The following is a 16,025-nucleotide window of genomic DNA, read 5'->3' as shown; positions in this document are numbered from 1 at the left end:
TGTTCTATAAATATCAAATGATGTTCTCTACATATTAAACAATCTTCTCTACGGCATTGACCTTGATCTTCAAATATAAGACATTATGCCTCTTCTATATGTTGGAATTTGATCTCTTTATATAAGACATTGCTCTCTTTACTTGAAGTTGATCTAATATTATGTTTTCTATATATCAATCGGACCTTGTTCTCTAGAAATTATTTGGATATATTGGACGCTTTTCTATAAATATTGAACATTGTCATTGCGGGGAATCACATGATCACAAAAGTACATCGTACGCACAAAATGGCGGAAAAAGCTCTCGCTTAATGACGAAAATCAAGGTATTATCATATATTTTATAATATCAAAATAAATGATAACTATGCGCAGAGTACTCGCTTAGTCGCCTTATGTACTCTGGTAATTGTCGTTTTTCTTAGATATCTGTAGTTTTCTCAAACATTCAGGAACAATAAACAAATAACACCTGTGCAAACGCCCATTAATTCACCATTTCTTTCACCAGTGTATAAAGTATCTTCACCCTAAAAGGGAGCAAAGAAAAGCATTTCTGCACGAGCTCTTTTTTGAGCAGCAGCCATCTTGTGAAAAAATATGCCATGGCATTCATGACGCTACTGAATCAGATTATCTTCTGAACATTAACAATGGATCAGTCAAAACGAAAAGCGAACAGTTAAGTGGAATCGATATCGTGTGAATCTCAAAGCTATGAGAATACTACAACACAAGCAGACAATTAAACGAGATAAATATTCATTAAATGGTTTGTACGAATGTATCTAAGATATAAAATAGTTGTATATCTACATCTCATCTATTAACTCTTCCCAGATTCTACCACCTCCTTTTAATACCAATTTTATGAATTGTTATAGACTTTCCGAATGCTTTAAGAATGCTTTGTGCTATTTTATGCCAAATACAAATTATGTTAATGTTATGCCATGAAATAAAGTTTAATGTTAATAATGAAGTCATTATGACCTAGTGTTATATTTTATATGAAGCATCATATAGAGGCCTTCGAATACATGTATGTGTTACTAAATCTTGAGTGGGGTCAGAAGTGGCCACACGCAGGAAGTTAAATATTTTATTGACTCAAATAGCTAAATAACTGATAAAATAACTTCTACCGGACATGTGCCCAATTTGATGGGGGGCGGGGCAGATATAAGACGTTAGCAAAAAACAGCAAATACTCTTTACACGAGTATACTTGATACTTCAAGAGGAATTTACTGGATTAAAGCATTTTGAGGACTTTAATATCTATTATCTGTTTTATATCTATTATACCCGGTTCATGAATGTCTTCCTATTATAATATACTGCTGTTGATAGCCTGGAAAATGTTGAAATTATGCATTTGTACACTTCAGCATGTGGTGCATTACAACTAGTGCTTAGGGTATTTTCTACATTGTCAGATACAAGTTCCAATAGACAACATCAGTGCAGCAAGTTTTTTTTATAAACGATAGTGTTAACAAGGTTTTGCTATAGCCATACAAGGTAAACTGCCCCGCTCCCTAGTGGCCATGTTTTTCAACAAACCGTAATAATTTACGAATCAGCCGAGGTATCATAACAACAAATGTTCGGACAAAGTTTCATGAAGATTGAAATATAAATGTGACTTCTAGAGTGTTAAAAAGGTTTTACTATAGCCAATTATGTGAGCAAATATGCCCCCCTGGCGGCCATCTTTTTCAACGAACCTGAACCATTTTCAAAGAAAGCTGATATATCATTAAGTCACGTTTTGACCGAGTTTCTACTTAAGTCACGTTTTAACCGAGTTTTAAGAAGATTGAACTATAAATGTGAATTCTAGTGTTAACAATCTTTTTTTTTATTTTGACCAAGTGACCTAGGTTTTGACCTGGTGTGACCCAGTTTCGAACACGAAAAAGATATCATTGGGACAACTTTTCTTACCAAGTTTCATGACAATCAAGCAATAAATGTTACCTTTAGAGTGTTAACAAGGACAAATGTTGATGACGCATTAAGGACAAATGGTGATCCTAAAAGCACACCATGAGCACCTTGTGCTCAGGTGAGCTAAAAATAAGAAACTTAACGTTATATGTTTTATGAAACAAATGTAATTTTTATTTGCACTAAACTAAATTTCCATTACTTTATATTGGTTTTCTCAAACATAAACAATAAACAATGAAAATTGTACATCGTCTGAACATAGATACTTTATTTTGACGTGTTTGCTATTCAAGACGACAAACAACGAAATAAATACAACATTTTTTGCTTGATAACACGCTTAGAATATTTCGTAAAAGGTTGTGCACGTTGTTTAAGCTTTTTTAGATCTGTGGTGAGGAATTTGGAAACTAGTCTTGAATAGCAAACACGTCAAAATAAAGTATCTATGTTCAGACGATGTACAATTTTCATTGTTTCTGAATGTTTGAGAAAACTACAGAAATCTAAGAAAAACGACAATTAACAGAGTACATAAGGCGACTAAGCGGGTACTCTGCGCATAGTTATCATTGATTTTGATAATATAAAATATGAGAATACCTTAATTTTCGTCATTAAGCGAGAGCTTTTTCCGCCATTTTGTGCGTGCGATGTACTTTTGTGATCACCTGATTCCCCGCAGTGATTGTTCTGTATACAAAATACATGTTTATATTTTTTAGTATATTTGACCTCGTTCTCTATAATATAATTCACTGTTCTATATTTAGACCTTTCTCTCTATATATTAAACATTATATTCTCTATATATTTGACCTTGTTCTTTATAAATGAGACCTTGTTCTTTTTATACTTTATACATAACACGATGTCCTCTTACTTGACCTTCCTCTGTAATACACTATATCCTCTATATATTTTGGTAAGGTGTCATAACAATAATGAAATAATAATAAGTGTACTTCCCATGTGCATTGGCCTTGCACAGTAGATGACTCCTAATGAAATAAGGGCCACTAGGTTAAAGGTCAAGGTCACTGTTGCACACTCAGTGTGAAATCGTTTCCCATCAATAACTCGTCAACTGATTCACACATTGGCTTGATACTTCACATGTGCATTGGCCTTGGACAGTAGATGACCTCTATTGAAATTGGGGTCACTAGGTCAAAGGTTAAGGTCACTGTTACACACTAAGTGTGAAATCGTTTCCGATCAATAACTCGTCAACGAATCGACTGATTGTCTTGATACTTCCCATGCGCATTGGCCTTGGACAGTAAATAACCCCTATTGAAATTGGGGTCACTAGTTCAAAGCCCTGTTTGGAGGGGCATATGTCTCCGACTGCGGAACACTTGTTTTTATTAATTGATTTCATTGCTTAGACATACAATTTCATGACTCAATTAAAAATGTTGTATAGAATTGTCATTTTGTGTGCATTTAAACATGTTGACAAAATTGTACCAGCTGTGCACTTCATGTATTAAACTAATTAAAGGTAAATGTTAAGTTGGTGTTGATGAATAATAATTTTAAGATTTCACTTAGTTGACATACTTTTTTTAATAAATAATAATTAAGTGTGTGTATATTTTATTAAGTTTGCTCAATTTGTTTTCAGGGTAAATCACAACAAAATTTACATTTTACATTGTTTATTGAAGATTACAATCCATCTAAAATTGCACAAATCTTGTTTCCTACTTCTTGGCAGATTTTCCATGTTTGTTGCCCCAAAGGGTGTCCATTAATTCAAATGTACCATATCTCATAAGAACCAAATATCGGGGATTATTAATAACATTAACATCTTGTGAATGTCACAATGAGAGAGAAAAACAACTTACTTACCAGTAGTCAATTGTATACAAATGGATTACTCTAGCCAATCCTTTGGTTAAGTTGATTTGAATAAAGATAAACAGAGTCAAATACTTTGGCTAAATCTTATCTAAAACTTAACGGAAAGGTGCACCTGTTTGGATTTCTATTTTTTATACAATTGCTAACCAAAAAGACATTCTATAAAATAAAGATAACCAAAAGTTATCCGCTTGTTAAGAATTATCTTGATAAGAATTATCCACTTTTATACAATCGGCTAAAGAAGAACACTATGTTGGCAACATCCTACAAGTTTTTTAATGCAGGTGCTATGACCAAACATTCTTATACAGTCCTTAATTTAATTATATTTAGATACACAATGTCCATGTCTGTAAACAATATTGTTGTTTTCAAAACATTATATTTAAAAAAAAACACTGTTTTGAATACAAAAGTTTATTTGGCTCAGTTTAGAGTCTCATTATTTTCATACTAGTTTTAACTATATACTTCATGTGAGCCATGCTCTGGAAAAACTGGGCTAAATGCATGTGCCTAAAGTGTTGTTCCAGTTTAGCCTGTGCAGTCCACACAGGCTATCACAGACAGCACTTTCAGCTTATATGGAATGTTTGGGTTAAAGAAAATCTCTTCTTAAGGAAAAGTCTAGTCAAGGCTCAAAGCGTCGTCCCTGTTTAGCCTGTGGAGACTCCACCGTCAAATCTGGGACACTTTACACATGTGCATTAAGACCAGTTTTCCGAGAACGAGGCTTGTTCTTTCATAATGTGGACCTTTTGTTCTGTATCTCAAATAATGTATTGAACCTGCTATTGTGAACTTAAATAAATCAAATGATCTATATAACTAATGTTATGAGAGAAGTATCAAGCCACTCTGTGAATCAGTTGACGAGTTAATTATCGGAAACGATTGTATTCTTAATGTGTATCAGTAACCTTGACCTAGTGACCCCATTTCAATTGGGGTAATCTACTATCCAAGGTAAATACACATGTGAAGTATCAAGCCAATCGGGCAATTGGTTGATTAGTTATTGATCGGAAACGATTTTCACACTTAGTGTGATAGTGACCTTGACTCTTGACCTAGTGACCCCAATTTCAATAGGGGTTCTCTACTGTCCAAGGACAATGCACGTGAATTATCAAGCCAATCCGTCAATTGGTTGACGAGTTATTGATCGGACACAAATTTTCACTTTTTATGTGATAGTGACCTTGACATTTGACCTAGTGACCCCAATTTCAATAGGGGTCATTTACTGTCCAAGGCCAATGCACATGTGAAGTATCAAGCCAATTGATCAATTCGTTGACGAGTTACTGATGGAAAACAATTTTCACACTTAGTGTTATAGTGACCTTGACCTTTGACCAAGTGACCAGAATTTTGATAGGGGTCATGTACTGTCTAAGGCAAATGCACATGTGAAGTATCAAGCCAATCGGTCAATCTGTTGACGATTTATTGATCGGAAACTATTTTCACACTTAGTGTGATAGTGACCTTGACCTTTGACCTAGTGACCTAAATTTCAATAGGGGTCATCTACTGTCTAAGGCCAATGCAGATGTGAACTATCAAGCCAATCGGTCAATCTGTTGACGAGTTATTGATCGGAAACGATTTTCACACTTAGTGTGATAGTGAACTCGACCTTTGACCTAGTGACCCCAATTTCAATAGGGGTCATCTACTGTCTAAGGCCAATGCACATGTGAAGTATCAAGCCAATCGGTCAATGCGTTGACGAGTTATTGATCGGAAACAAACTGGTCTACCGACATCTACAGACAGACAGCCAGCAAAACAATATACCCCTTCTTCTTCGAAGAGGGTCATAATAACCGCAAATAGTTAACATTTGAGTCACGCACAATTCTTCCATTTTTGTGTACATGTATTTTAATCTCCAGTTCAATAAAATACATAAGATTCATAAAACAATCTCGTACACATGGTATCTCATACACATGGTAACATGATGGGCTATCATTTTCTAATACAACAAATAGTGAAAAAGCATCATGAACTTGCAATGTACCAGATAAACAGTAAAACTAGAGATTAGCTTAGTATATAGTGTATAGTAAGAACAAATATATATAAAATTGACCAAATATAGCAAACAATGCATAAATAACCAAGCTTTTAAGCTTATGCATACTTTAATTTCTTTAAATGAATATTTGCATGTGTATTTTTTTTAATTATATTTTGATACCCCCTTCCCCTAAAAAGTAACTGGATTCACCCAATTGTCTGTCTGTCTGTCAGGCTCTTACTAGACATTTGCATACAGTAGTGAAATCGCACATCGCGAAAATAGGTGACATAACGATATACACACTATAAATAACACAAGTAGATTGATCATTTTATATATAAAATATATACAATTCACTACGCATGCCCAATTTGCATTCCTGGGTTTACCATGTGACGATGATGATCAATCTTCTCAGTAAAATTTTATTACCAAATATAATGAAAATATGAAAACTTAACAACATTTTTCAAGTAATGTAATATAACAGTTGTGATATTTTAATCAATATAAACTAATAATTGTAAAAAAAAATACGGTATTTTAGAACTTCTTTTTTCGTCAATCTGGTTGACCGCCTCTTTAAATTGTACAATGAAAGTCACAATAATATTGAACGTGGACAAAACATTGCTGAACTCTAAGTAATGTGGTCCAACCACTCAGTTTTGAATTTGACTTTGCAATTTACAATCTACAGTTCTCATATTTTCAGTTCATGCAGTTATTTGCACATGGTTAAATTTAATTCACAAAATAACATAATAGTATAAAAAGGGTAATAATTTTACATATTTGAATTGAGAAATAAAATACAGTAATTCAAAGCATTTACAATGCAAATTTTTATTTAAAATAAAAAATAAATTGAACAATAATCATAAGAAAACAAAAACGTGGTGCAAAATATTGTACTTGAGCCATGTATTCATATCATTCAAGAACCCTTAAAGTTGCCGTGATTTCTGCCAAAATAATCAAATTTATTGCTGGTTGGAGTATGTATTAAGGTGCTATTTTCCACAATCTAATCTGTATTTAATGACGAAATGCTTTTTAAGCTTTTGCTTAATACTTAAACACCTCATCAGAAACTGTTCAGGATTAATTTATATCCAACAAAAAACAAAAACATGTCCAACAGTTTTTGTATGAGACAAAGTTCAACGGTGAAACACATGTCATCGGGTCTTTCCTCAGGCAGTTTTTCCACAACTGTGCCACCATGCTTTATAGGGACTTTGTAGTCCAGCGCTCTACATCCAACTGAGTTAGCCAGTCTAATATGAGCCTCGTTCTGGGAAAACTGGGCTTTGTGCATGTGTGTCCTGCATGTGTGTTCTGCATGTGTGTCCTGCATGTGTGTTCTGCATGTGTGTCCTGCATGTGTGTTCTGCATGTGTGTCCTGCATGTGTGTTCTGCATGTGTGTCCTGCATGTGTGTTCTGCATGTGTGTCCTGCATGTGTGTTCTGCATGTGTGTTCTGCATGTGTGTCCTGCATGTGTGTTCTGCATGTGTGTTCTGCATGTGTGTTCTGCATGTGTGTCCTGCATGTGTGTCCTGCATGTGTGTCCTGCATGTGTGTTCTGCATGTGTGTTCTGCATGTGTGTTCTGCATGTGTGTTCTGCATGTGTGTCCTGCATGTGTGTCCTGCATGTGTGTCCTGCATGTGCGTCCTGCATGTGTGTTCTGCATGTGTGTTCTGCATGTGTGTTCTGCATGTGTGTTCTGCATGTGTGTCCTGCATGTGTGTTATGCATGTGTGTCCTGCATGTGTGTTCTGCATGTGTGTTCTGCATGTGTGTTCTGCATGTGTGTTCTGCATGTGTGTTCTGCATGTGTGTTCTGCATGTGTGTTCTGCATGTGTGTCCTGCATGTGTGTCCTGCATGTGTGTCCTGCATGTGTGTTCTGCATGTGTGTTCTGCATGTGTGTCCTGCATGTGTGTCCTGCATGTGTGTCCTGCATGTGCGTCCTGCATGTGTGTTCTGCATGTGTGTCCTGCATGTGAGTCCTGCATGAGTGTCCTGCATGTGTGTCCTGCATGTGTGTTCTGCATGTGTGTTCTGCATGTGTGTTCTGTATGTGTGTTCTGCATGTGTGTTCTGCATGTGTGTTCTGCATGTGTGTTCTGCATGTGTGTCCTGCATGTGTTATGCATGTGTGTCCTGCATGTGTGTCCTGCATGTGTGTTCTGCATGTGTGTTATGCATGTGTGTTCTGCATGTGTGTCCTTCATGTGTGTCCTGCATGTGTGTCCTGCATGTGTGTCCTGCATGTGTGTCCTCCATGTGTGTTCTGCATGTGTGTTCTGCATGTGTGTCTTGCATGTGTGTTCTGCATGTGTGTTCTGCATGTGTGTTCTGCATGTGTGTTCTGCATGTGTGTTCTGCATGTGTGTTCTGCATGTGTGTCCTGCATGTGTGTCCTGCATGTGTGTCCTGCATGTGTGTCCTGCATGTGTGTCCTGCATGTGTGTTCTGCATGTGTGTCCTGCATGTGTGTCCTGCATGTGTGTTCTGCATGTGTGTTCTGCATGTGTGTTATGCATGTGTGTTCTGCATGTGTGTTCTGCATGTGTGTTCTGCATGTGTGTCCTGCATGTGTGTCCTGCATGTGTGTCCTGCATGTGTGTCCTGCATGTGTGTCCTGCATGTGTGTCCTGCATGTGTGTCCTGCATGTGTGTTCTGCATGTGTGTCCTGCATGTGTGTCCTGCATGTGTGTCCTGCATGTGTGTTCTGCATGTGTGTCCTGCATGTGTGTTCTGCATGTGTGTCCTGCATGTGTGTTCTGCATGTGTGTTCTGCATGTGTGTTCTGCATGTGTGTTCTGCATGTGTGTCCTGCATGTGTGTCCTGCATGTGTGTCCTGCATGTGTGTCCTGCATGTGTGTTCTGCATGTGTGTTCTGCATGTGTGTCCTGCATGTGTGTTCTGCATGTGTGTTCTGCATGTGTGTTCTGCATGTGTGTCCTGCATGTGTGTTCTGCATGTGTGTTCTGCATGTGTGTTATGCATGTGTGTTATGCATGCGTGTTATGCATGTGTGTTATGCATGTGTGTTAAGTGTCGTCCCAGATTAGCCAGTGCAGTCTTCACATGCTAATCAGGAACAAACTTTCAATCTAAACTGGATTTTTATTTACAAGGCACTTCATTTGGAAGAAAATTCCATAAAGGCGAAAGTGTTGTTGCTGATTAGCCTGTGCAGACTGCACTGACTTATCTGGGACTGCAGACTGCACAGACTTATCTGGGACTGCAGACTGCACAGACTTATCTGGGACTGCAGACTGCACAGACTTATCTGGGACTGCAGACTGCACAGACTAATCTGGGACTGCAGACTGCACAGACTAATCTGGGACTGCAGACTGCACAGACTTATCTGGGACTGCAGACTGCACAGACTTATCTGGGACTGCAGACTGCACAGACCTATCTGGGACTGCAGACTGCACAGACTTATCTGGGACTGCAGACTGCACAGGCTAATCTGGGACTGCAGACTGCACATACTTATCTGGGATTGCACACTGCACAGACTAATCTGGGACTGCACACTGCACAGGCTAATCTGGGACTGCACACTGCACAGACTAATCTGGGACTGCACACTGCACAAACTAATCTGGGACTCCAGACTGCACAGACTAATCTGGGACTCCAGACTGCACAGACTAATCTGGGACTGCAGACTGCACAGGCTAATCTGGGACTGCAGACTGCACAGGCTAATCTGGGACTGCAGACTGCACAGACTTATCTGGGACTGCAGACTTATCTGGGACTGCAGACTGCACAGACTTATCTGGGACTGCAGACTGCACAGACTTATCTGGGACTGCAGACTGCACAGACTTATCTGGGACTGCAGACTGCACAGACTTATCTGGGACTGCAGACTGCACAGACTTATCTGGGACTGCAGACTGCACAGACTTATCTGGGTCTGCAGACTGCACAGACTTATCTGGGACTGCAGACTGCACAGGCTAATCTGGGACGACACTGAACTTTACTTTGTTAAGCCAAGTTTTCAAGATACGAGGCTTGTTGGTAATAATATCCCTTTCCTGCTCTGATACAAAGTGATAATGGCTATATGAAACCGCCATAAAACCGAAACAGTCTGCGCTTAACTTGCAAGCTGTTCAGGTTTTATGCTGTTTGCAGATCATCAGTATCTAAGGGTTTGAATTGAAGCCTTTAAAATTTGAATTTATTCAGAATGGTCTGTAATTTAATTTGATTAACTAAGGGACTGCAAATGTGTCAAAAAGCACATCTGATAAGGGAATGGGTTAAGACCAGTTTTCTCAGAATATATTGATATTAAACTGTAAGCTCAATTGGATTTAAGCACATGCATTTAGCCAAGTTTTCTCAAAGGCTGTAATGGTAACATGATCAGTTGCTTACACGGTGTCCATTTCATACTCCTCGTCTTCATCATCAGAGGGCACCTGCATTGTCCGTCGTAGGCTGGAACTTGTAACCAGTCACAACGAAGAAAAAAATGGTCACTATCTCCCGGAATAACTCTTTCATCCACTCATACTTGAACAGAACTGTCATCTGCTGTAATAACAATTATAATATTTTAACAATTGATATTTAAATATTATCAATAATAAAATTTAAACAATATATATACATGTAATCATAATAATAATTTAACAATGTATATTTTATGTTTACTATAATATTACATTTCATAAAACATAATATTTCTTAGCACATGCCCCTTTTTGTTGTCGGAACCCACGTTCATTAAAATATGCTATGCTTCTTGATGACTGTTGGAGATTAGGTTAGCGAAATTTTGTAATCATGAATAATTAATGTGACGTCTCATTGGTTTCAGTGCCTGATTTTCTGAAGGGAATTAAACCAATTAAACAAAGCTCTTCAAACAGTTAACGTGCAGGGGTTGTTTGCATTGTCACAGATACTGTTATCTGCTCGATTTGGTGAAATTTACCATTATGCGCTTGAATGAGCAATACTTTCCAGATGTGAAAGCTATCTATTCATGAAAATGATATTTTGTCAGCCTGTTATCCTATGGTTAGGAATAGTAATGCAGACTATATATAATACCATGGGATCTGAAAATTGTCCCGGCCATTTGTATATCAATGAAACAAGTGCAAGAAGGCCGTTGCTATAATGAGCTTTAAGCCATTTAATAAATTTCCCTACTCTTATACCCTCTCATCTTCCACTTTTATGATACCGGAACATACATACAAGCATGTGTTCAAAACGATTCCTAACATTACTTTCCCTTAATACGTTCAGCATCAATTTACCAATCTTAACACACCTCAAAATGTGCATGATTGCATAAAACACTCGATGCAAATATATCAAATGCTTCCAAGGCAAGTTTTGATATATATTTAAAAAGCGTTTATCATGATGAGCTACAATGTAATATCACAGTTGTTTTCACAAACTACATGTGTATACAATTATTTTATATAATTTAAATGATATGCATGATAGTTGTGTCACAGAATCGGTCTATGAATTTGATAGTGAAGATTTAACTGTTTTCCAGAATGGTCTTTTTTCAAGACCATATAATTAAGAGACCACTTTTGATTACTCCCTTAATAGGTTGCTTAATACAAGATTGACTGTATACAACACTGGATTAAGAAATGTAATTTATTATAACTGTAAACATAACATCCATTTTTGCCATTGGGAAGCTTAAATGAATAAACTATAATATAGCATAGACTAAGTTAACTTACTATAATGAACACAAAAATCCTTGTGAAGTAGATATAGCACACCACCTGAAAATAAGAAAAAGACACTAAGTTAATATAAATCCTTTTCATACATGAAATCACCAGTTTGAACTTAACACACAATACAAATAAACAAGAACCGTCAGAGACGGGTGATGCTCCCCAAAGGTTTTTTTTGTCACAATATTGCACTATATATTCAGGATAAAAGGAAACGTCTTGAGGGGCATAACTTTGGACAAAATAATACGATGGATGGTTTAGCAACTTAAAAATTTCAAAGGGCCATAACTCTCTAAATAAATCATGTAACCAGAACCCACTCATAACATGCCCATCTCCTCAAGGTAGTTAAGCTTCCCATAAAGCTTCATTGTATTCCAGTCAGTAGTTGGGGAGAAATAGTCGGACAAGAATTGCACTATATGTACAGTTTATAGAAAATTTCAAAGGGCCATAACTCTGAAAAATCATCCGACCATAACCGGCTGATAATATGCACATCTCCTGTTGGTAGTGAAGCTTTCCATAAAGTTTAATTGAATTCCCGTAATAAGTTGCTGAAAAATAGCTCGGACAAGAATTGCACTATATGTACAATGGAAAATTTTAAAGGGCCATAACTCTGTGAAAAATCATCCGACTAGAACAGGCTGATAATATGCACATCTCCTCTTGGTAGTGAAGCTTCCCATAAAGTTTCATTGAATTCCCATAATAAGTTGCTGAGAAATAGCTCGGACAAGAATTGAACTATATGTACAATGGAAAATTTCAAAGAGCCATAACTCTGTGAAAAATCATCCGACAAGAACAGGCTGATAATATGCACATCTCCTCTTGGTAGTGAAGCTTCCCATAAAGTTTCATTGTATTCCGGTCATTTATTGCTGAGAAATAGCCCGGACAAGAATTGCACTATATGTACAGTTAATGGAAAATTTCAAAGGGCCATAACTCTGTGAAAAATCATCCGACCAGAACCGGCTGATAATATGCACATCTCCTCTTGGTAGTAAAGCTTCCCATAAAGTTTAATTGAATTCCGGTCATTAATTACCGAGAAATAGCACCGGACAAGAATTGCACTATATGTACAGTTTATGGAAAATTTCAAAGGGCCATAACTCTGTGAAAAATCATCCGACCAGAACCCGCTGATAATATGCACATCTCCTCTTAGTAGTAAAGCTTTCCATAAAGTTTAATTGAATTCTGGTCATTAGTTGCTGAGAAATAGCCCGGACAAAAATTGTGCACGGACGGACAGACGAAGCGGCGACTATATGCTCCCCCAAAAAAAATTTTGGGGAGCATAAAAATCAAACCTTTAATAAGCCAGTATTTGTGCGAGTTTAAAACAGTGAAACACTAAAGTCAATAATATTATGTGACTATTTTAATACCAAAATCTTGTTGTTTTTTTTTAAAAGGTGTAACCAGGAGACTGTTATCAAGAATCATATCAGTTCCTATGCAATATATGTAAACATGTACTTACTTAGCACTAACCCTGTGATCAGTAAATGTAGGAAATTCTTAATAATATCATTTCAATATTTCACATTACCTTTATTTGTGAAACATAATTAAATTGATTATAAATCTCTATTTTTGTGAGATTAAAATGAAGTCCGCTCAGTATAAGATCTTTTACAAGAGAAATCAAAGCTTACTAACCATTTTATAGAAGTGTTTAAATAGTTTGAGCTTTGTTAGACTGGAATCAGCCTTTCCATCGGCCATGGTGGCTTGTTGAAGGTGACTGATTGACCTGCAAAATGACCATGAATTATATACAGAATTTAACTCTTATTTAAAAAGTGTAAGGTTATGGTTCATGTGCATGGCACTTCTCATTGATCTCTACACACCCATAAAATTTCATGTTGAAATCTTTTATCCTATCTGAGATATATTGTTATGATAATCTTTTATTGTATCTGAGATATCTTTGAAAAGTTACATCTTACAAAAACAACAAAAGGGCAATTACTCTTTTTATGGAAGTGTAGGGTTATGGATCTTGGGCATTGCACTTCTCCTCATTAATATCTATACACTCATGAAGTTACATGTTGAAATATTGTATTATGTCTGAGATATAGCCCTCAAACGTTACATCATAAAAAAAATGGCAATAACTACTATATAAAAGTGAAGTTTATGGTTCTTGAGCATGGCACTTCACCTCATTGATATCTATACACCCATGCAGTTTCGTTTTTATATCTATATAGTTTCAAAGATATAGCCCTGAAAAGATTGTTACGGACGGACAACACTAATTCTATATCCCTTCGCCATTGGCTGGGGAAGAAAAGTTAATAAGATCTGTATCCCATTCCCATTTTCAAAAACTACATACATGTATTTACTCAATGACAGCCTTACCGGTAATTTCACAATTTAAAAAAACAATACTTTTTTTTAATCGCAACTTTTGTTCATTTCCCTATCCAGCTCTATAAGTTGAACCTTAGAAAGTATAATATTGAACACAACCATGCTCATTTTAAAAAACCCCAATGATTTTCCAATTTTTGTCAAAACAACCCAATATTTACCAGTCCAAAACCCACAGCCCATTCCAAAAGTAGTGAAAAAAACTGATTGACCAGCAGTCAGTAACACCTACCAGAAAACAGGGAATAGAATGGCCACGGAGCATAGCAAGTCAATGAGCACAAAGATCTGCTTCCAGGTCGTGTACTGGGAATTACCCTCCTCACTCTCCTCCACGATGATCCACGCAATGTTGCTCAGTATCTGAAGAAGACGGAGATTTCAATGCGTTTTTTCCATTTTTATTAAATTTTATGTTGAAAGGATGTCTCTTCTAAACAAAACTTCGGTCTACAGAAAGTGTAACAGAAAACTCTTTTAGAAATGGTATATGATGTCCATTAGATACGATTTCTAAAAAAGTTTTTCTGTAACAAACTATTTTTTTCTGGATTTTTGGTTAAAAGTAACCCTGAACGAAACTATTAACCAGAAAATAGCCAGCTTTTATTCCATATACAGAGATCCATACAAGCCAATAACACATGTATACTTTGTTTATACATAAAGTTTGTGGATTAATTCTTGCAGTTTTGTAGACATTTGTACATGTAGCTATATGTACGTTGAAATCAACCTAGATATAGGTACATTCAATTCGAAATAAACATTTATTCCAAAAACAAAAAAACAACAAATAACTTATGGTTTCAAGAATGATACTCCAAACCCTCTTTGTCAGCAACGTTCAAGGACAGACTACTCAGGCATGTTCGCATCACTGGCATTGAAAAGTGTCTTGAACATTTACAATTTACAATAAGGACAAATTTTGCATTCCAATTTAATCCGTTGAAAAATAAGGACAAATTTTCTCCACAAACTTAAAACATGTTTAATGCGATCTGACCTACTGACAGAGAGACTTGTTCTAAACACTTTCATGCTCAGAAGCAAAGTGAAAACAGCATAAAACCAGAACAGCCTGCTCATCAGATCTGAAACAAAGCCTTTAAAACTTCAATCTATTAAGAAAGGTCTTTAATGTAGTATAACTTTATAAAGGACTACACATGTGTCAAAAATGTGTAGCTTGTTATTTAACTGCTCCCTCCTTAGGTATAACAAAACCTCCAATCCAGAAATGATCAAGAATCTCACCTGTAGTGGTATAACAATGAGGAAGAGTTTCTTCAACTTCTTGGAGAGCACATGTTTGATGAAGGTCCAGCCTGCGCCAATCAGTATGATGGTGATGAGGAGCAGGATGTCCCGGGACAGGTAGGCGATGTAGAATAGCACAGCCCACGCCTCCACATGGATACTCCCCTTCTGGATGAAGTGGTAGTTCATCTGCAAAACACTGTAAATGTTAATTAGGAACGACACTTTCCACATGTGCATTAAACACAGCACTTCAAATGAATCTGTGAATGCCCTTCTTGTTGATGAAGTGGTATTTCATCTGCCAAACAGAGCAGTTGTTTGTTTATTTATCTGACTCTTTTTTAAAGCTTTTTTTCAGCATGACTGCATAAAATGCCTTAGGTATATTGAAACGCTCTTGATTCAGTTTCCTATGTACAGTCGGGGATCTTGCCCAATTGGGAAAGTTGGGGAATCCCCTTTTGACTTGCCCGATCGGGAAATATTGATTGAAAAATTGCCCGCTCAGGCAAGAAAACAACCATTTTGTATATACCTTGGCAAAACGTGTCCGGGCATCACACAACTCATCCAAGGAACAACTTAAATAACTGAATCTAATCTTAAAACAATTATCTTAAATTAGACCGTCACGTTTTTTTAAAAATGTCGTTGTTCGTCAGATATTCAAGCCCAAAGTTGAGCAACTTTTTGCATCTATCAATATTTCACGCACTTG

The 16,025-nt window shown here is 36.7% G+C and overlaps 1 protein-coding gene across 1 annotated transcript; it reads right to left on the bottom strand.

The window, feature by feature from the left end:
* Positions 1 to 10,288: 10,288 nt before the first annotated feature.
* Positions 10,289 to 15,493, bottom strand: LOC127839940 (protein GPR107-like). Its single transcript, XM_052368333.1, has 5 exons — positions 15,302 to 15,493; positions 14,274 to 14,404; positions 13,316 to 13,409; positions 11,636 to 11,680; positions 10,289 to 10,336 (listed from the first exon to the last, which is right to left on the bottom strand). The coding sequence occupies exons 1-5, from the start codon at positions 15,491 to 15,493 to the stop codon at positions 10,289 to 10,291; spliced, it is 510 nt and encodes a 169-aa protein (XP_052224293.1).
* Between the last annotated feature and the right edge of the window lie 532 nt (positions 15,494 to 16,025).

Source organism: Dreissena polymorpha, chromosome 7 (assembly GCF_020536995.1).
Source record: "Dreissena polymorpha isolate Duluth1 chromosome 7, UMN_Dpol_1.0, whole genome shotgun sequence".
Taxonomy (NCBI): Eukaryota; Metazoa; Mollusca; class Bivalvia; order Myida; family Dreissenidae; genus Dreissena; species Dreissena polymorpha.
Note: the sequence above shows the minus strand (reverse complement) of the source record. Positions and strands in the feature narration are given on the sequence as shown.